Source organism: Rattus norvegicus, chromosome 19 (genome assembly GCF_036323735.1).
Source record: "Rattus norvegicus strain BN/NHsdMcwi chromosome 19, GRCr8, whole genome shotgun sequence".
Taxonomy (NCBI): domain Eukaryota; kingdom Metazoa; phylum Chordata; class Mammalia; order Rodentia; family Muridae; genus Rattus; species Rattus norvegicus.
The window spans coordinates 73,324,185-73,346,775 of NC_086037.1; the positions used below are offsets into that span (position 1 = coordinate 73,324,185).

At 41.3% G+C, this 22,591-nt stretch overlaps 1 protein-coding gene and 1 long non-coding RNA gene across 12 annotated transcripts in view; one reads left to right on the top strand and one right to left on the bottom strand.

The window, feature by feature from the left end:
- Positions 1–22,591, top strand: part of Nrp1 (neuropilin 1) — a 155,149-nt gene that overhangs the window by 67,628 nt on the left and 64,930 nt on the right. For all 6 annotated transcript variants that reach the window (NM_145098.2, XM_006255825.5, XM_063277784.1 and 3 more), the window contains 3 exons: positions 928–1,155; positions 7,210–7,365; positions 9,455–9,621. In NM_145098.2, coding sequence (NP_659566.1) covers positions 928–1,155; positions 7,210–7,365; positions 9,455–9,621 — 551 coding nt within the window. The remainder of the gene's footprint in view (positions 1–927; positions 1,156–7,209; positions 7,366–9,454; positions 9,622–22,591) is intronic.
- Positions 1–22,591, bottom strand: part of LOC102548537 (uncharacterized) — a 60,697-nt gene that overhangs the window by 32,481 nt on the left and 5,625 nt on the right. The window contains exons 3-6 of one of the 6 annotated variants that reach the window (XR_005496965.2): positions 11,500–11,588; positions 4,640–4,714; positions 4,060–4,205; positions 665–2,169 (exon numbers count right to left, since the gene is read on the bottom strand). This is a non-coding gene — a long non-coding RNA (uncharacterized LOC102548537). Of the gene's footprint in view, positions 1–664; positions 2,170–3,732; positions 4,206–4,639; positions 4,823–11,499; positions 11,589–22,591 lie in introns of those variants that run through there. The other 5 variants (XR_005496963.2, XR_010060292.1, XR_005496964.2 and 2 more) reach the window with 5 other exon arrangements.

Here is a 22,591-nt window from a genome sequence, read left to right on the forward strand (position 1 = left end):
ACTTGGAATCTTACTCATTTATATAACTACAAGGTCAGCCTGTGGTACATACACACTTCCTCTTTTTCTGCAATCACAAATCACCACAGTTTGCAAAGTCCTGATAACCCTGAAGAGCTATTAAAATCACACATTGTAAATATGTAAAAATGAACAAATTTAGGATGGTATACAACACCACAGCTGATAGTTGGGGGGAAGGTTATAGTGCCAGTGTTGATATCAGGTGACTCCTAGCATCAGGGCTATAATCACAGTTTATGGTGCCCTTGCTAACTGCCACACGTTGACATGCACCTGTGTCAACACTGCTCAGCCTGAGTCAGTCACCCAGGGTCCATGTACGAATTACCTTTCACATTCAGTTTGTCAAAGAGACAGAGGTCACATCTGGCAGAGTGACCGACTCACTGCCAGGGGAATCTGAAACCCAAACTCTCTTGGCTGAATTCTCTCCCTCGCCTCCATAAATGTTCTATTTCACCAATAAAGAGCTGTCAGCCTGAGATTTAAAGATCTGAGCTTGAAGGGGCTGTAATTATTTCTCTAGGGCTCTGTCGAGATTTCTGCAGCTTACTTAGTCATTGTTCCCACACGAATGAATGAATATATATATTTATATATATATGTGTGTATATATATATTCATGATACTTGATATCATGGTGTGTGTGTGTGTGTGTGTGTGTGTGTGTGTGTGTGTGTGCATGCCTGCAACATCAGATGCTTTTCAGTTACTCCACACAAATAGGACACTATGCTGAGCACAGTGAACCTTAGCCTGACTTTAGGTCACTGTTAAGGTTAAGGAATGGCTAAGCAGTGACTAGAGATGATGGTGGGCTTTCCTTAGAAACCCCTGCCTCCCCCCATACTTCTTGTGAAATTGGGAAATTTTCATTGTGTCCCATTTATCTCTTGCTCACAGGGCCCGAATGTTCTCAGAACTATACAGCACCTACTGGAGTGATAAAGTCCCCTGGGTTCCCTGAAAAATACCCCAACAGCTTGGAGTGCACCTACATCATCTTTGCACCAAAGATGTCTGAGATAATCCTAGAGTTTGAAAGTTTTGACCTGGAGCAAGACTCAAATCCTCCCGGAGGAGTGTTCTGTCGCTATGACCGGCTGGAGATCTGGGATGGATTCCCTGAAGGTAACATCTAAGAGCAGCTGGAAAAACCCCTCAAAAAGGAGGAATCTTTTATAAATGTCACAGGGCATGTATCGTTTCTTAAAATAGTCCAAAATGAAAAGGGAAAATAAACTGTGAATGTCAGGGATGGAATTTCTGTGATTAGAAAGGCTTTTCCAACTATGGCTCCCAACTCCTTCACTGTGTACACAGGCAGTGGAGTCTGGATTATCCAAAGTTCTATGTGATTTCTATGATAGTTTGGAGATCAACAAATAGTTTTTCTGACTACTTTATTTCTGTTAATTAAAACATCATTACATCAAATCACTCATTCTAGAAATGAGAGAGGGAAAGAAGAGCAGAATTAAGGGATGACATATCAGGAAGAGAGGATGTAGTTGAAATTCTGAAGGTGGAGGGTGGGGGTCAAGCCAGACCAAGTAAAACAAGACAATTTTGAGCATGGGTTTGAAGGAGTTTGGGAAATATTCACGTGGACATTTATGAAACTTTCAGGAGAGTTAGAAAGTGAATGCAAAAATTGACATGAAAATTCCAAACAATGAGAAAAGTATGAAAGAACTTGTTGCAGCTGTGTTGCTGAAATTGTGCTTAGCCCAATTTCCTGTTAAGATTTCCCTCGAGAATACACTGCATATATTGGAAAGGAAAAATCAAAGAGCTCAATGGCCAGCAGTTGAAGATGTACAACTATCTTTAAAATAGTAGCTTGGTATTCTTAAGCTGAGTACATTCTAAGTGAAGATTAGGTAAAATATGAAGGTGACTGCTTATATTTCTGAAAAGGACATTTAAATTCCAATCACTTTTTCACTAAACAGCAGAGAAAAATTTAATGTTAGAGCGGCTTTATACTGTCACTTAATGAATGAGCAAGTTAACATTAGTTTGATCTATTCTTTCTTTTTTTACCTTATGAAGAAGGTTATAATGATCTTACAGAAATTCTTCCTCTCATTAGATAATGAGATTTTCCCAAACATAGCACTGATTGATTTCCAAGCACTCAATCTGATAATTAGGAAAACAACATTATAATAATGTGGTAACAATAGTTGGAATGCATAATAATAGGTTTATTTGTTCACAACCCAAATTTGCAGCCTTCCTTTCTAGAACTTTCAATTAAAAAGACATCTGAGGAGGAGGTCCCATCAACCAACTTATTTAGAATACTTTTCGAAAGAGGCACATTGTTATTAGTGTCAAGGGTTTCTTAAAGTGGTAATTTTCTGGTTCTACAAAAATCACTGTGTTGAAACTAAGAATAATGTGAGTTGCCAGCCCTGTGCACCCATGGTTTGAACTGAGCCAGAGTTGACTCATTTCCAGAGAACACTAGCTTTGGGATATGAAGAAGTCATTATTTTGTTTATTTGGGAGACAGGGTCTCATGTTGTACAGGCTGGTCTCAAACTTACTACATAGCTGAGAATGTCTTTGAATTCCCACCTTCCCAGTACTGGAATAACAGGTATGCATTGCCACACCTGGTTTATGCTATGCTGGGGATTGAACCCAGAGCTTCATGAACACTAGACAAGCACTAAATCAACTGAGCTATATTCGCTACACAAAATCTTTGTATGCTTGTTCATAATTACCCGGCCTTATCCAGTCCGCACCAGCGCCAGCATACTTCTAGTTGTCTCTCTTCTAGGGAAAATGGGAGCTGACCCTCCTGGGTCTTTTGTTACTGGCACTAGAAACATTTTTGTCATTGTAGTTCCACACTCATAACTCCGAATAGATAGGATATCAGAGTGATATCCTTTCCAGAAACAATATCCAAAAGGTGTAGAAGGCTTTTAGTCATTGCATGACCTTATGGTCCATCTTATCATAAATATCAAATTAAACGACTAAGTAATTAAAAGATATCTATTGACTCAAATTGACTTTGAAGAAAAGCAGTATACTCTAAAACTCTGAATTCAAGGCATGCACGTTGCAAATCGTATGTCTCTATCTCTCACTCTCTGGAAACTTGGGGGATCCATGAGTTCTGAAGGGATTGGTACAGAGAGTCAAACGTGCCTCCGCAAAGGACACTACATGTTTGTGTGGACTGAACAATGGAACCAGAGAATGATGAGTTCACACCACTGTTGCACCTTCTCTGAGCTGGGAAGAAAGACCAGAGCTTAGTTGTCATCGACATCGTGGAAATGATCAACAGAGTCAATAATGAGTTTCTTAAGAGCTAGATGGGTGCTGCTGTTGTTTTTCTTTACTTTTACATTTAAAGTAGCCTAGTAAGACCACATGGATGGAAATAGATGTGCAAGCTTTAGAGATCCTCTACTGATATGCTTGTTAAATTATGAAACGTTGAGTGGCCTGTCTGGTGCCTATGAAATGATTCCTTTCTGATGAATTAAAGTTTTCTCACTCTTTAGATGGGCATGGTCATATATATGCGATCCTGGAACTTGGAAGGCTTAGGTAAGATTAATGAGTTCAAGGTTAACCTAGGCAACATAATAAGTACCAGGCTGTCTCAAGAAAATAAAACAGAAAAACAAAATAGAAAAAACAAGCAAGCAAAAACAAAGGAAAGAAACAAAAAAAGGCTTTTTCTGTTTTGTCATTGCTTTTCTTCATATAACAAGACAAAAGACCACATTATTTTCATTCTGAGGTAGAGCTATGATTATTGGAAAGAGTAATGGACTTGGGTGCTGTTATCTAAGCAAAACAGACATTCTTTCACCTTCTCATCCAACCTGATAGAACTAGGGTCTTGCTTTTCAGAGGTTGTGTATCCTCCTTACTAAGTCCTCAGTAATTTACTTTTGCATTATACTTCTGGGTTTGGTGATCTCTTTGGCCTTTGGGTCCACAATTACAAAAAGAATCAAACAGTAGCCTTGTTCAAATAAAACACAAATGAGCACATACGTTGCGCATGAGAGTGCCTTGTCCTCCTGGCGCAGATCAATATTGCATTAGCTTTCGAAGCTGAGGTCCTCCTGTTGCTCACAAAAATTCAATACCTCTTTGTATTATTGTTGCCAAAGCCTTTCACTCTCATATCTTGAGGGCTCCTAAGGAAACATACAGGGATCTGTCTGGGGGCAATGTTCTAAAAGACAGAAGACAGATTTACCCAGTATGCCTCCAACATTATAAACCAGTGAGTCATGGAGATTCTCTAAATTATGAGTCTGCATTAGACAAGTTCTCTTCTGTTTCCTCTTTCAAAGAGACTCTCCCTGCCACCCTCCCCAAAGGAATGGGATGATAGGGAAGAGGGGGATGGCTGTCAGTGCTTCCCTCGCCAGTGTTGGTCGGGAAGGTCAGGGGCTGTGGTGATCAAGGAACAACCCCAAGGATTAGGACTGTAAAAGTTTGCCCACAGACTAAAGAAAAAGATTATGAAACCACACTAATGGAATTTAAATGAGTGGGAACCATGAGGAGAGGATGAATGGACACTAAGCCTCCCATTTATAACTGCAGACCAAAATGGGATTCTTACCCAGGCAAGGGAAGAACTGAGTTCTTGGCTCCAGCAAGATGTTTTTGTGCATACATTATGGACAACCTGTAGCTCCTTGGTCAAGAAAAGAATTGTTGAATTAGTGGCAGGGCCTCACATCCAGGATGAAGAAAGCCTGGCAAAGAGCTAGCACTTGCAGAAGAAATCCAGGCCAAGAGTAATCTGAAAAGGAGTGAAACTAAGAGTTCAATTTTCCAAAGCAACTGTAACAAAATTCTTTTTGCAACATTCAAAGCTATTGAGCAGTGTGGTGCTCTTTAAAGGATCATTATCACCCTCCCTCCTAGGATACCCTTGTGTTTTCCTTGTGGTAAACCACATTACACACCAAGTTTCTAGAGTGAGGGGTGATGGCAGAAAGAACAGCCTTTGAATTTAGTCAGGTTGATGACTTTGAACACATCGAGTGGTCACATATTCAAAGTAATGCACAGTGGGCCGAGGACTGAGGATTCATGGGTAGAGTGCTTACCTAGCATACACAAAGCCCTTGATTCATGTATATAAAAAGAGTATTGCGCTAAAGCTGGCCACTAAGCTCAATTGGGAGATTTGTTTGCCTTATCAAATGAAGCCCTGGATTCAATCTGCCTATTACCGGGCATAGTGGAGCACTCCTGTGAATCTAATGGTGAAAACAGAAGATCATAAGGTCAAAGTCATTGTCAGCTATGTGGCCAGTTTGAGACCATTCTAGAACATACATTAAACCCTTTCTCAAAGACAACAACAAAAATAAACTGAAATATATGCAGCACCTCGGTTAGTTTTTATTTTGTTTAAGAGGATTTATCAAACTGAAATCTGTCAGCCAAGGGTCTACATACAATAAAATACCAAGTTTTCAGATTGGCTTTCCACTTACAAAGTCAGTGGTTCTTGGGGCTTCGGGAAGACCAGCTCTTGTGGGCTTCACATTTGCAATGATACTTGAGTCTGTTACCCTCATCAGCTACCTTCTGCACAGGTTATGGGCATGGCCCTTGGAGACCCTTGTCCCTTTTGAAGACCTGTCCCTACACCCTAGGGAACAGGAAAAAGTTCAGTTCCTGGGATCCTTAAATGGAGCAGTCAAGCGCATAGAACAATGGTTTTCTGAGAAGGGAAAATGGTCTACACCAGACTGTCCTTCAAAATTCAAGCCATCTGGTATATTTTTACCATATGTGAGATAAAAAAAAAAGTACGAGAGAAAAATGACTACTTTTTTGTTTTGTTGATCTGAACAGATCAGTGGAGAGCTCCCTCAGCTGTTGGGGGCTTCTGCACTAAGTGACTCATTGCCAAGGTTGAGCTAAAACATTTTAGTAGAAGTCCAGCTATACCGAGCGAAATCAGAATTTGACTTTAACACAAATTAGTCAATGTTGGGCCATTCATGGCCTAAGGCAAACATATCTCCTGCTGGGTACAAGTAGTTACTGTGAGCCATTTCTTGGCCATTAAATATAGTGTAGTACAATTCCGACTCTTGGGTTTGGAAGAGTTAAAAACAGAAATCATAAAAACACATTTTCCATTCATTTTAATTGTGACTTATTATCATATATAAAACCTCCTGTTTATAGTCTCTCAGTCTTGAATAGTTAGAATTGTCTATCAGTTGTTGTGCACAGCCATGGAGGGTATTTTGTGTAAGTGAGTGATATGAGTGATTTAGAATCCAAGGCTACATAGTGAAAAGAAGAAAATTGAGGTTGTGTGGCCCTGGATACTTGCTGGGACAATAAGTGTCTTCAGGCTGTCCTCTGGGTAAAGGAGTAGTGAGATACCTGGACCTTGCCTAACTGGAATCTTTTCTGCTGAGCTGTAGAAACAGCTTAGACTGAAGGTGAACACCGAGGTAGCACCAGATGACTTGGATTGCATTCTTTTCACCTGAAGCAAGCTCTATGTGTATCCACATGTCAGCATACTTGTGTGGAGGCCAGAGGGCAACTGCCCGTGTGTGTGTATGTGTGTGTGTGTGTGTGTGTGTGTGTGTGTGTGTGTGTTGTTGTTGTTGTATATTTTCTCATGCATGTGAATATGTGTGATGTGAGTGCACATGTGTGAACAGGCACATGTGTGTAGAGGTCATGTGGATGCCAGAAGCTCCCATTTAGGTGTCTATTGGTCTTCACTTCATTTTCTGAGGGAGAATCTGGCATGAAATACAGAGTTCACTCGTCAACTTGTTTCGGAGAGCTCTGCCTCTACCTACTGTGCTCTGGGATTCCCACTGAGCCACTATGCTTGCTTCATATGTAGATGCTGGGGATTTAAACTCTCATCATTGTTGCACTGAATAATCTCCCCAGCCTGATCCACTCCTAAGAACATTAATGCTGGTTGGTGAATATGATTGTCCTGAGAATGCCCCTCTGAGCATCTTCCCAAACCCTATGCACAGATTCATCCAATATATTCACTATCCTTCAGTTAACCAGAGGACACTCAGCTTAGGTGACAGCAATCCTTGTGTTCTGGGGAGACTTGTCCTTCTGAGTGGTGATTTTTGCATCTGCTGTAGAGGAAATCTAACATTCTCTGTACTTCTACTTTTCCAGTTGGCCCTCACATTGGGCGTTACTGTGGGCAGAAAACTCCTGGCCGGATCCGCTCCTCTTCAGGCATTCTATCCATGGTCTTCTACACTGACAGCGCAATAGCAAAGGAAGGTTTCTCAGCCAACTACAGCGTGCTGCAGAGCAGCATCTCTGAAGGTCTGTATTTGTCCATCTCACAAAGCCCTACAGTAAACACTACCCATTATTTCTCACACACCTGAGGCCACACAAAACACTAAAGAAACGTTCTGTGAACTGTGCTGCCTGGTGTTTGATTTTTCTCACTCTCTAAAAGAAAAAAAGTGTGTGTCAATTGGAAAAAAAAATCATTCCGTGTATTTCCTCCATAAAATTATGTGTGAGCCTCTGTAGTTAGGGAAGTGGAAAATGACTGCACACTGCATGGAAACAATGAGGGGTGACCTGGAGGCCTCCCTGGCACCTCAAAGGCACAGGTGTCAGGAACCACAGGCTGTAGCTAGGACACAGAGCAGTCACACACAAGGGCAGTTGACTATGGGAGACCCCAGGGGACTCACTACCATTTTCTTATAAAGTAAAAGTAGGATGTGTAAATGCAGGATTTATTTTTTACATTTTTTGATATTATTCTTTTATGTTTCTTTTTATTATTTATTCACTTTACAACCCAATCTCAGCCCCCCTGCCCCCCTCCCAGTCCCACCCTCACACATTACTCCCTCATTACTCTGTCTCCTTCTTCTCATAGAAAGGGAAACTCCCCTTGGGTATTAGCCTTCTCTGAGACACCAAGTCATACCATGTCCAAGGACTTCCTCTTCCACTGAGGCCTGACCAGCTAGGGGAAGGGGAGCCAATGGCAGGCAACAGAATCAGAAATAGCCTCCCTGCTCAATTGTTAGGAGACCCACATGAAGACCAAGCTACACATCTGCTACAAATGTGTAGGGGGCTGAAGTCCAGCTCCTGCATGGTTTTGGTTGGTGGTTTAGTCTCTGTGAGCCCCTATGGTCCCACGTTAGTTGATTCTGTAAGTCTTCTTTTTTGTATCCTTGACTCCTCCAGCTCCCTCAGTCTCATCCCCCATAAGACTCCCAGAGCTCTGCCTGATGTTTGACTGTGGTTCTCTGCATCTGATTCCATCTGCTGCTGAATGGAAGCCTCTCAAGAGACAGTTATGCTAGGTTTCTGTTTGCAAGCATAATAGAGTATCATTTATAGTGTTGGGCTGGCTGTCTCCCATGGGATGGGTCTCAGTTTTGACCAGTCATTGGTTGGCCATTCCCTCAATCTCTGCTCCATCTTTATCCCCGTGCATCTTGTAGGCAGGACAAATTTTGGGTTGAAGGTTCTATGGGCGAGTTTATGTCCTCCCCCCTCTACTGGAAGTCCTACCTGGCTACAGGAGGAGACCACGTCAGTCTCCCTATCCCCTGCTACTAGGAGTCTCAGCTAGGGACACCCCCATAGGTTCCTGGTCCTTCTGTCTCCACCCTTAGTATGCAGGGATTACAGGTGGTATGCCCCTCCTCATCAGATTACAAAGTGTCAGCATGAGACCTATGTGGGGAGACCACGATGAACAAGCACTCTATCAACCATACCACATCCCTCCACTTCAAATAGCATTGTTGTCAACCTTAGCCCACATAGGAAAGTTAATAATAATAACTGTGCTGACATTCATAGTCTTGTCTTTAAATATTCACATTCAGGAAAACATAATTATAGATAGATGCCATGTTCCGGTGATCCCACATTGGCATATTTTGTCAGACTTAGTTAATAAACTCTCTCTCTCTCTCTCTCTCTCTCTCTCTCTCTCTCTCTCTCTCCCTCTCTCTCTTTCTCTCTCACCCTCTCTCTCTCTCTTTCTCTCTCCCTCCCTCCCTCCCTCCCTCTCTCTCCCTTCCTTTCCTCTCTCCCTCTTCCCCGACCCTGCACATGTGCACTTATGTGTATGTAGGCCTGAGGTTTACATAAAGCTGTGTATCTTTCTCAATCACTGTCCCCTTATGTTTTGAGACAGAATCTCTCAGTGAGTCTGGAGCATATGGACTGGTTAGACTGGTTAGCCAGCAAGTCCCAGGAATCTGGCTCCCAATGCTGAGATCACAGGCCCACATGCCTTTACTTGGGTGCTGAGAGGATCAAATGCAGATCCTAACACTTCCTTAACCATCTCCCCAGGCTATGAGTAAACTCTTTAGTTTCCCACATTAAATTTAAGATGTATCTTCAGTCTTCCATATTTTGTCTGCAGATTTCAAGTGTATGGAGGCTCTGGGCATGGAATCTGGAGAGATCCATTCTGACCAGATCACTGCATCTTCCCAGTATGGTACCAACTGGTCTGTTGAGCGCTCCCGCCTGAACTACCCTGAAAACGGGTGGACACCAGGAGAGGACTCCTACAGGGAGTGGATCCAGGTAGGTGGCACAAGGCTAGGCATAGCTGAGACATATGAGGCACCTGGAAAGGCTTTCAAATAGAAATGGGTGCTAGGTCAAACACCCACATGTGAGTAGGGGAAGGGGCCCTGAATTCAGCCTATGCAAAATGATCATGCTCACATACAAAGAAGCAGATCCAGCTCAGGTGACCCCGAGAAAACATTCTTTTCAAGTCCTGTTTACTGCTCTTTCCAGAGTTTGAATAGATACCCTACTTTCATTGGAACTAGATCTGAGTTTTCCCCCACCAACTACACATTCAAGTCCTAGGTTGATACATTATTTCATTGATGAAATATAGGGATTTTGTCTATAGTGTGTTTGAGATCTTTGTCTATAAGTATTGAGGTTTTTTGTTTGTTTGATTGATTGGAGTAGAACATACAAAATATACATGATTCTGTGTAGCTAATTGAGAGCATCTGATACCTTGCGTTTATGGACAAATATGGAATCCACATATGTACATCTTCATTAATGATTCTGTTGCTACTGCTTTTACTAGGCTTCTAGATTCTTCCTTACTACAGCCACATACAGCCAATGGTCCTCATCCCCCAGGTTTTCTATTCTCCAGGAGTCATCCCTGGTACCATACTGAATACCTATCCTTGTGCAATCTTTACTTCTGGATGTCTCCACCTGTATTGTTTATTTGTCTTCTTATTGCAACACAATATCCTAAAAAAGCAACTTAAGGGAGAAAGGGTCTATTTTGGCTCATGGTTTCAGGTGAGAAATCATGGAAGAGAAGATGTGGCAGCCTGAGCAAGAGGCAGCTAGTCACATTGTATCAGGAAGCAGAGAAAGCTGAATGCTGGTCCTCAGCTCACTTTCTCTCTTTTATGCAGTTCAGGACCATGCTGTCTACTTTTAGGGTATGTCTTCTCACCTCAATTAACCTAATCTAGAAATTCCCTCAAAGATATGTCCTAATATTTGTTTCCTTTGTGGTTCTAAATCCCATCACACTGGCAATCATGATTAACCATCACACCACTACCCAAGGCCCTGTGCTTGGTTTCATGGAGTCTGCACCATTGTTTAATAAAGCATGTGCATGTGAAAATTCTTCTTATATGCCAATCAATTGGCCTAAGAGAAGACAGAGCCTGTCTTTCATTTATTGCCTGATATATAGAAGTGACTGACTCCCAGAGAGAGTCTCTATGCAAGAAGAAAGCTGAGATAGTTTATCTTCTTTCTTTATGTCCATTGAAGTTTCAGTCATTTGAGCACAAATACAGGATTCTATTTTACTTTGCAAAGGTCAATATTAGTTTAACGTACACTTAAAGTGAAAGAGCCCATTCCAGGAGAGTGAACTCATGCTAACCTCTGAATGATAACACTGAGCCATTGGAGAGGATGGGAAAAGATGAGGTCTCACTCAGGATTGCTGATGCCTTCTCTAGATGAAACCAGAGGTGAAGTTAATTTGTTCATGGTAGCTTGTCTTTCCATATCTCCAAACCCAAAGCAGTTCCTTGTGAATGACAGACACAGCTCTGGGAGAAGCTTGCATTTTTGCAGTGCTAAGCATGTCTGCATGTTAATGCACTTCTATTCTGGGTAACACAGACTTTACTCAATAATGGGGACCCTGTGGTCCTGCAGGGGTTCCTGAAACTGCCATAGTTGCAATTCTTCTGCATGAGCCAGTTCTTCATTGGCAGAAATACAGAGTCAAAATTGGCATTCCTAAAGCACTTGTAATGGGATGGAATCTTATACCATTTCACTAGGTGCAATCTGAGTTAGCCACAGAAGAATGCCATCCAAACCTTTCTCTGGTGGGATAGTGTGGTCAGGAGAAGCATGGCAATAACCGCCCCCAGGTTTATTTCTACTTACATTCCTCCACCACTGAACTGCCTGGGGGCAGGAGGCAGACCTTTATATACCAGGTTGAAAGGGATAGCTGTTCTCTGAAATGTCTCTGTCTGGAAGGCAGAAGAGGAAGAATACTCAGGAAAATTGCCCAAGCTTTTGTACAAGCAGTTTATGTCTCACTGTCAATGCTTTGTCATCCAATCACACTTAGCCCACCTCTGCATAGGGAAAGGGGCAAACTGTATTCAGTGAATGTACTAATGAGAGTGGCATCTCTCATAAGCCCCTTCTCATTGTTTGCCTCTGAGCTATCCTGGCCACTTAACAGCTTGTGGACACTTTTCTTTTAGAGGTAGAGCCTCACATAGACCAAGATGCCCTTCAGTTCCCTATATACCTGAGGATGACCTTGAACTTCCAAACCCCTTATCCCCCACTCCTGAGTGCTGGAATTATGGATATGGGTCAGAACAACTGGCTTTAAGTGGTGCTGGAGATGGGACTCAATCAAGGCTTCTTAAATGCTAACACACCCTTTCAATTGGCTACATCCCCGGTTCCAACTGGGCATAGATTTGATCCAATCCCCTAACCCTGGAAAGAACTGAAACACCTTCATTTTAAAAGCAGAGACAATGAGACTGAGGAAAATTAGCAAGTAGTCGAGGACATAGGTGGGACTCTGGACTTGGAAACAAAGTATGCTGGGCTCCCTGATCCACCTGCTTCTTAACATCACCAAATGTAGTGACTTTTTCATTCATTCTGCTTCATACACCAGGGTCACTCTCACGAGCATCAGACTCTATTCTCCTCTCCTTCCCTCTCAGTGAAGATGCTGCTGCTGGCTATGTGTAGGGACTTTGCCCCTCAGTGACTATGAAAGGTGACTATCACGGAAGCTGAGCTTCTCTTTCACATTGAGGTAAAATGGTCCTCCTTTTCCCTTGGCCCTCAGCGCTCATTTACACCCTTATATCTGTGTTCACAGCAGGAGCAGTTATCATCCACCCATCATCTAATTATGAATAATTTCATGTGCTTCCAGCTTTTCTGAAGCTTCTTGGAAGAGGTTTGCTGGTTGTTTTCATCAGATAGATGTTTTATAAATTAACCAACAAGTACAGCGTAATTCAGATGAAGGGCCGAGGCAGGCGCTGCTAATCACTCAGCATAGCACACACGGCGGTGCACACGTACACTTCTATTTTTATGCACATGATTATGCAGATGACATTTGTCTTGATTTTCAGCTTTATCCCATTTTGCATGAAATATATGCCCCCACAAAACACGTTGCTGTAGCAACAACTAGAACAAATACTTGCATGTGTTAAGTTAATAAAGCAACATTGGAAACTGGCTTTCCTTAAAGACAGGAACAGCCTTCAGTTCCCATTGTTTTCTCTAGGAAATTACCACGTAACATTTTTTTTTAAAAAACAACAATACATCGTTAGCCATGGATATGAACATCTACACTGGCGCTTCCTTTGAGATCCGTTGTCTGCAGGAAGCTTCAAAACAAGACAAAGAGCCGCCTGGTAAGACAGAAGAAGAAGGGAAGTCCTGACTGGAAGGCTCTCCAATAGCCACACCCTGCTCAAGGCCACTTCACAAAAACCTCTTGTCAGTGAACACAGTTGAGCACACTATAAGATTTGCTCACTTTTCCCCCCAGAACACTCCATCTTGTGGTATGTATTCTAGGGTGCTTATGTTATTGAGTATAGTCTTCCTTTCATTGTATCTGTGCTGCAAACAAAATCCTTATTTTTGTGTGCATCATTAGAGCCTAGCCTTAGACTCATGGAAATACGGTTCTTTCCCTACAAAACAGTGACATGGCCTTTAGTCACAGAGGCACCCCCAGCCAAGCACTAAGAATCTCAAGGAGACACGGGCTTGTTTTTCTTTTCTTCCACGCAAAGTACATATCAGGTTGTGTTTGTTCAAGAAACATAGTCTCATAGATCCCAACCATAACCACTCACACACAAAGCAGAATTTAATTTGTTAATTATTCCAATGTTTTATTAATGATGGTGTTCACCACACTGTAAACAGATTTATCCTTCCAGCTTTAATTAAAGCTCTTGGGAGCATTTTCCTCAAAACAACTGTGACTTTCCCTGATTAAAATGCCAGGAGATAAAAAAAAATAAAAAATAAACGTTACAGCAAGAGACACAAGGCTGGGTGGAAGATGAACTCTGCTGATCCCTGATAAATAAAAATGGCACCAGGGAATAATCGATTGCCACCACCCCCCAGTGACTTTAGAAATAGAATTATTTGATAAATCAACTCAGGCTGAAACTTCATTTTTCTCCAAATGGGAGGGCATTGTCTTTTGTGGAAAAAGAAAATTTGAAACAGCTTATTTATGGCTCTGAGTACTCCAAAGGAGCAGAAAGCAGTTGACTTCATAGCCACATTTTGTTGTTTGGTAAGTTAGTCCTAGTGTGGATAATTCACACCTGAATGTGCCTCTAGGAAAACAGTAGTCAGTTATAACTTGCTGGTATTGGAATCTGAGAAAACTTGAAGCGTGGGACAGGGACTGGGCAGATAGCTGTGCAAGCATGAGGTCCTAAGTTCCACCTTGAATCTATGTAAAACAGCCTTCTATAATGGAAGTTGACTGTAATCCCAGCATTGATGAGGAGAAAATAGGAGGATCCCTGGGGTTGGCTGTTCTCTCAGTCTAGCCCATTTGGAGAACTCCAGGCAAATGAGAGATCCTGTCTCAAAAAGCAAGGGGGACAGACCCATGCTTCATCTCTGACCTCTACACACACACACAACATATACACACAAGAACTGAATTGTCTTTAAGAGAAGACAAAACTAGTTGGATCTTTCCAGGACCAAATGAAATAAAGGTTTCACCTGGCAATCAACATTAATACACATTTTAATCATCTTTTAGGTAGAAAAAAATACTTGCCTATTCAGTTCAAAGTATTTGATTGGAAGCCCTTGCTTGCAACCTTGAGAGTATCCCCAAATTGAAAGTTAGAAGCTGACATGATTTATCATAAAGACATAGATAGCTATTCGTGTTAACAAATTTTAGACAGCATTTTCTTTCCCTTTGTACTTTCTGGACTGATCCTTTGTTCTCAGGTGTTAGGTATGGAGCAAGAACCTCATTTGGAACCATTTTCAAGTCTTCGAGAAATCGCCAGCATCTTTTGGGTTTGCAATCTGTAATGCTTTCTTCCTGATCTCTCCCATCTGCCAAATTGACTAATCCAGAATGTGTATACAGCAGGGTTATTCTGACTGTAAACATTCTGTGTTTACAAACCAGACACTCTAGGGGGTGCATTGACTCATTCAGATCACTAGCAAATGGCTGAAATTACAATAAAATGATACTTTATAAATCTGTAACTAGAGAACTGACAGAAATAGCTCACTAGGTTTCCCAAATGTGGAATGATGCTTGTAAAATATAGTCTTAGCCAAATTAGGAAAGTACAGGTGTTCAGTTCAGTGTGCAGTCGTGTGTGTGTGTGTGTGTGTGTGTGTGTGTGTGTGTGTGTGTGGTGTGTTGCAACTAATGTTAGTACTCTAAATGTTTACCTGGAAGGTATATAAAATGTTCTTTAAAATATTCCGCCAGATGAGTCTTGGCAAATTCCTTTACTATGAACTTACACTGTCTTCTGCTTCCTGCACAGACCAGTCTTTTGCGCAGGTCTGATACTTAGTCTGTGTTCAGGCCAAAATCCAGGAGCTCATTGTTGCAGAAGCTCCTGTCCCCTGAGCCACATTTCCTAAAATTGCCTCTCAGACTTTGGCCTTTAACATTACAGGTTATTTGAAGGTCATAAATAGAGATGCATTAATTTTAGAGTTTCAGGGGTGGATACGATTGTGGGTAAACAGGAATTCATGTAACATTAATTGTTTCAATATTTTCACTGACTGTTTTGTCCCATAGAAGTTACCAATATGGTTTGAATAATTTTGGTTAAGTTGACCGACTAATTCTGTTTTAGAAATCAAACAAATGACTTTGCTAATGGGTATTTCATGTCAACGCCCCCTAGAGAGCATGAATAATGTTTGCAAATAATGTTGAAAGGCCTGCTGTTGTTCATTTAGAACTGTCCTGAAAGGGTAAGTGCAGCTTCGCCTTCTCATTATTGAAACGGCAGCGTCCTTTTTGAAACCTACATTCACCATTCGCAGTCACAACCTAGGAGAGATTACTTATCCTTCCTAGGACATCTCAACTCGAAGCATAGGACCAAAAATTGGTGGTAACATCATTTCCTTTTGTTTGCCCAGGCCTAAAGGTCCAGAGATTTGCAAGACTATGCAGCAAATCAGAACGTTGACACCCTTGTTACTACTCAGCTCTTAGTAAGCTATGTAGAGCTTGTATTATTCCTGAGGAATAATAGGACTTTGAATCCCAACTGGCCGCTGCTCAGTTACTGGTTGGAAGATGGTGTCTATTAACTAGATTCATTACTGCAGACACTACAACTTTGACATAGGACTGATATGTGAAGAAATTTCTTAGTGTGGGCAGGGCTCAAACTGTGTAGAATAGGTAGGTTGAAGGCATAGAAACTTCTCTGTGATTTGCAGGCTGATGAGCAGTGCCCAAGCGGGTCATGTGCCTTCCCACACAATAGTTTTGACTAAAAAAAGGCATTTGTGTAGATGTTCACTTTTTTCATGCCCAGCCTTCCCCTACCCCCAAAAAAATAACCATCAAGAGGTTGGTTATTCACAGTATTCTGAACTCAGGTGTTAAATCATAAGATGGATCGGCTTCTGAATGGCAAGTGGTTTGCTACTGGGGTTTGAGAGGGTGTGTGTGTGTGCGTGTGTCTGAAGTTACTAGATGCTTGATGCTCTTTAAACTGGGGTCTGGTTTCTTTAGTTTCCCAAAAATATACATATATTTGTTTACCCTATTCGGGAAAGATCATATCTCTATTCCCTTTGTTGTTTATCTTAAGTTTCTCTATTTTTAGTTTTTTTTAAAGTGAAGTGTTTTTAGCTAAATAAATACAGATGTTATTCTAGATCACTATGCAATCACACTAAAAATTCAGAGCTTCTTAGCTCTGAGTCTGAGGGGAAAAAAAAAGAATGAGTCTGAGGAAGAGAAACACAGGATGAAATTGTCCGTCATAGTGACAAAAATCTTAGCAAAATGAGAATGAAATTAGCTCTCCTGCACATGTGAAATGTTACACACAGACATATTTTAGGTCTCCTGAAGTATGTCAATCAAAAAGTTTATTGTTATTGTCTTTTAACTTCCAACATATTCCAGAGTAGGGAACAGAGGTTACAACACCTGCCTATTATTTATTAATTTATCTTTTCATGGGAAATAATACTACATTTTTATATTGGTTACCTAAATGACAGCCCATTAAGTGCTCTCAGTTACCAGCCAGCACCAAATCTGTGGACCAATGAGAAGGGACGGCTGATGGTTTCACATCTGTTTTGGGTGAAAAACTGTTCCTGTCTGCAGTACTGAAAATTTAAAGAACTTCTGTTATTATACAGTTGGGAATCCTCCGGGAGTAAAATGTTAATGAAATCCATAATGTGCACAGATTTTATGATAGCAGTTTTAGGAAATTCCTTTGGTGAGGTTTGTTGATTTCTGTCCCAGTGGTAATTATTGTACCTTTTACAGCGTGTGTTAATGTCAGCATTTAGGAGCAACGGCTACATTTATGCCGTGTGTAATGTAACACACTCATTCTTAAACTTTAAATAACTTTCATATTGTAGTTTGGAAACCCCAGAGCAAAACCAAATATGTTCTTCAGAACTGGGAAGAACCCCTAGGTTGAAACTTCTAGCATATCTACAGATACCTTCTTCATTGATGGGAGAGAGGTTTGCACCCTTGTACCCAGGCTTAGATATGGATGGAGATGCAACACCTCTTGGTTAATACATCACTGAACAGCTCTACATCATGAAAATTTTGGTCAACATCAAAAGAGTAATTTGGGTTGCTTGACCTGAAAAGAGACTGATATTCAAGTGAGTGTATGCATACCCAAGTGCACACACCTTCCATATACAAGCACACTCAAACATATATGTGTACAAAATACATGTACACATGTGAGCATACCTAAACACACATGTACACCCAAATACCTGTGCCTGTATGCATTCACACACAAACGTACATGCATAGATGGGTTATTTCCTTTCTTCACCCTTTCTCTCCCCTCCCTTAGCCATCTAATCTCATTCAACTCTAGGTTCCAATAAAGAGAGAAAACTACATTAAATTTTAAAATGCTTTGTATATCCCAATAGTAATAAAATGCATTATGCTTTTGTATTTCCAGCAGTTGACGAGAGTAGGCATTCGAGACTAATTTCACACATTATGACTAAGAATAATCACATGTGCACTTGTGCATGTGTCTTGTGCTTTAATTTTTTTCTCTTTTCCTCAAGGGGTTAAAAATGCATTTACGACATTTTTCTAATTGCCTTGTGTCAGGAGAACAAAGCCTTCATTCCAGCAAAGTTTTATTTTCCTTACATTTCTAATGCTTTAAACTTCTGACTACATTTTATGGATCTAGCAAAGAGAATAAACAAGCCCTTTCATTCTTTTAGCAAGCCTGGGAGGGCTATCGATACTGTTCTTCAGGGGGTAGGTGATTGGATGAGACAGCTTCTCTGGGCCTTTCAAGCATTTAAGATTCCATGATTCTATTAAAAATAAATGTACTTGATCGGGCAGTGCTCTGAGCTTGCCTGAGATGAAAATATAAGTATGTTGGAGCGTAGCTGGAACTCATTTTAAACACTATTGATAATGGCGTGAGGCAGCATGCAGCTAATTTTTTTTCCATTAAGAAAGTTTTTTTCCCCTTAGATCAAGTAATTGTTTGGGCTGCTTTGACCACAAAGCTCATCTGAGGAATTCATGCTGAAACTCTGCTTGTGGTGGGTCTGTTCCCCTTGATTCTTCTGAGCTAGTTTACAGGGACATACAGTTCATGGTGACAAGAAGAAGGCCCTGTATTTGCATCTTATGTGTCTCCAGTCCTGTAGAAAGTTTCTGCAAGGCTCGGCTTACCTACTACTACAGTCTGCTTCCACCTTAAAGTTTGACCAATACCCAGTCTCGTCTCTCCTTAAACAAAAGCCATGTTCACTCCTGAGCACACCAGCTTCCTGAAGAAGAACATTGGCTGTCTCTGGCTTCTAGACTTGAAGTGTTTACATACTGTGAAAGCCAGTAAATCCCACCTTAGACTAGAGAAAGACCAGACCCAGCTAGGCTCCTAGCTACAGGAGAAAGAACTTAAGCAGGGCCTTCAGTTTGAGAGTCTCTGGGAATTAAATACCAAATTTCTACTGGGAAATACTCAGGATAATGAAAAGTGAGGAAATCATAAGAAATGTGAAATCGTGATGAATCCTTTTGCTATATTAAGAAGCATGTGGAGCTTATAGGAAAAAGAAAAGAGATAACTTTTTAAGTTCCTAATTTTAACAAAGCAAGTATGCATGTGGTGAGCTAAATTTGGTGCTTATTTAAACATTTCCCAGAAAATCCGTTCTAATGAAAGATCCACAACGGAACTCATGACTCCATGTGGTGTGTCAGTTGCTTTTCTCATCCCTGTGACACCACCTGATGTAAGTAGCTCAAGGGAAGAGGCTTTATTTTGGCTCACAGTTTGGGGGTATAATTCACCATAATGGAGATGGAATGACTACAAGGACAGGAGACACACAATTGTCACATTGTATCCACAGTCAGGAAGCAGAGAGATGGTGTGTCACATTGTATCCACAATCAGGAAGCAGAGAGATGGTGTGTCACATTGTATCCACAGTCAGGAAGCAGAAAGATGGTGTGTCACATTGTATCCACAGTCAGGAAGCAGAGAGATGGTGTGTCACATTGTATCCACAGTCAGGAAGCAGAAAGATGGTGTGTCACATTGTATCCACAGTCAGGAAGCAGAAAGATGGTGTGTCACATTGTATCCACAGTCAGGAAGCAGAAAGATGGTGTGTCACATTGTATCCACAGTCAGGAAGCAGAGAAAGAGATGATGCTGATGCTTAGCTTTCTCCTTTTCCTACAGTCCAGAACCCATTTGATGGAATGGTGCCACCCACAGTTTGGGCAGGATCTACTCCTTCAGTCTGCCTAACCTAGAAACTCCCTCACAGACATCCTCAGAGCTTTGTCTTCTCCTAGGCGATTCTATTGTCAAGTTGACAATTTTAATCATCATATATGATAACTTAAACTTTTTAAGTATTTTTTAAAATCCAGACTAGGTGTTGCTAATTTCAATTGATATTTCATAGTGTAAATATTATATTATTCCTATAGTTTAGCATGTTTCCAATGACTGCATGCATTTATATTGGCATAATTATTTATTTGGAAGGCATCCATACCATAATGAAATAATTTATTTAGCAGTTATCCAACATATTTTTAAAAATCTTGTACACTTGTACACATGTAAAATATGCATACACATAGGTGCATATGACATAGAAGAGAAGGAAGGCAGACAGTACATTTTTGTGTGTTTAGTATGTTTTCTCTAAGATTAACTGGCTATTAAGTAGACAAATCTCATTTAGTGCAATATCCATAAAGATCATTTTTCAAGACTTCTGCTGGATGTTCTATGTCTGGCTGGGAATATGAGACAGGAATGCATGATTACACCTGGAAACTCAGCTACACTTGTCAACTTCACAATGCAGTAGCCTAGCTCTCTTAGAGGGAAACACTTCTGCTTTCCAGAACACTTTACATAAAAATCTGGTTTCTAAGTCACTTCCTACAAAATGTCTAGATTTAGGGTGTTTGTGTGTCTCATTTTAGATTCATCTCAATTAAAGTCTTTTATCAGACACAAATCATACAGATTAAGAATCATCATTCCATTTCTTTTTAATTTCTGGCATTTTAATTAAGATCGTGTGGAGTGATGTGCTATAATCCTTTAACTTTGCATCTCAGAGTATAACTACCATGTAATTGAATTCTCCCTGATCAGAAAACCTGCTAGGTTCTTTGAAGCATTCCAAAGCATTTTTAGCTCTGTGTCTCTGCCAAGAAGTGCCTCCTTCACTCCTTATATGTTTATATCCCTTGCAGCCTGACTACCTGCATCAGACAGGTGACCTCTTATCATTGCCAAGCATATGGTTGAAGTGTCCAACCATAACTCAGCCAGGAAACTGGTTTCCACACAAGTGTGGGGAACTAAGTTTGATTCCCAGGACCCACAGAAAAAGTCCGAGTGACAGTATGTACCTAGAATCTCCATGATGGGGAGGAGAGGACAGGAAGGTCTTTTGACCTGTTAACCCAGCCAAATAGGTGAGAAAGACAATGTCTCAAAACTAAGGTGAAAAAGAGATTGAGGATGACACATGATATTAGCCTCAAATTTCCACACACACATGCAAGTGTGTATGCATGTACACACACACACACACGCACACACACACACACACACACACACTAGAATGGGTCCAGTCGATGAATGCCAGTCACTGTTCTGGTATGTCAGAGACTCCCAGCTGAGGTAGGAAAGGGACAAACAGCACAATACTCCTGCATGAAGTCTGTGCTCGCTCGTGTCCTGTGGTTTAACAAGTCAGGCATATTTATTGTTTGCATTATGTGACCTGGGCTCAAATGCTTGAAATTAGCAATCTGGATTTTTTCTCGAAACATGGAAATAATTTGCAGTTGTGTGAGATGATTGCATTTGGACTGTGAAGGAGGCATGTGGGTCTCATAGTGCTGTGTTGCCACTTTGTCCCTTGCTTTGGAGTGAAGCAGACAATTGCAGCTCTCTGGAATATGCCTCCTTCTTTGTCTCCATTGCAGACTCCATTCAGGCAGGTCCCAGTGGATGCTCTTTCTCTGCCACAGCCTGTGTTTTGTTCAGCTCATCCACTATGAGTTCAAGTCACAATCTTAGTCATTCTTTGAAAACATGCTTTAGAAAGCCTTAACCATCCCCTTTATAAATGATTCTCAGGAAAAGAATCAGTATAGCAATGAGTTAGTAAGGTTTCTAGCAGGAAAATGCAGTCACAGCCTCATTTATCTGTCCTCAAAATGATTGGGCTGAGGGTAGTGACCCATGCCAGTAATGCTAGGGCTCTAGGGGAAGAAGCCTCAAGTAGGAAGACAGGCAGGGCTACTTAGCCAAACCCTGCCTCGGGCTAACAAACAAAACAAAACATAGACCGATGGTCTTTCCTCCAGAGACTGCACACAATTTGTGACAGTTGGCACCAAGCAGCCTGATCCTTCTCTTCTGTCTTGTCTCTGGGCCACATTCATTCTAACCTCAGGTTCAGTGATTCTGTCAGCTCCTGGAAGGATGTTTTATGCCAAGTGAAGGAGTTTTCTCGACACCTGAACTCACAGCCACTCCATCAGCACATGAAACTCTCATTACCGAGAGAGGCCCACCTACATCAGTGAAGAAGTACATGGAAAACATGTGAAAGGAAGCTGTCAGAGTTTATAGGGCAAATGACTGGTGGAGGCCATTACTCCCACCTGCAAGCCTTTAGTTTCCAGAAATTTCCCCCATACCCCATTTGTTTTCTAAACCAAGATTTTAGGCAAAGGAGAAATTAAAGGCATAATTGACTGTGGGACAGGCAGCTGCTGAGTATAATTGCTTATCTCTGGTCACTTAGGAATCATCCCAATGTAGCAAAAAGACTCATATGGGCAGAATAGAACAACTACGTTGTATTGGGGGAAGGGGTGACACGTATGTGTATAGACAGGTGTGCACTTATGCGTGCACACATATAGAGGCCAAAAGATATCCTCAAGTGTCATTCCTTAGGAGCATCTCACCTTGTGTTTCAGACAGTGTCTCGCAGACCTAGAACTCACCAGATAGGTTAAACTGGCTGACCAGTGAGCTACAGAGATCCTTCTGTATCTCCCTTCCTTGTGCTGAGGTAGTAAGTGTGTGCCATTGTAACAGCTCTTTCTGTGGGCTTTGGGCAGTCAAACTCAGGTCCTTATGCTTGCACAGCATTACTTCATTGACCAAGCCATGTTCCTAGCCCCAGAAAA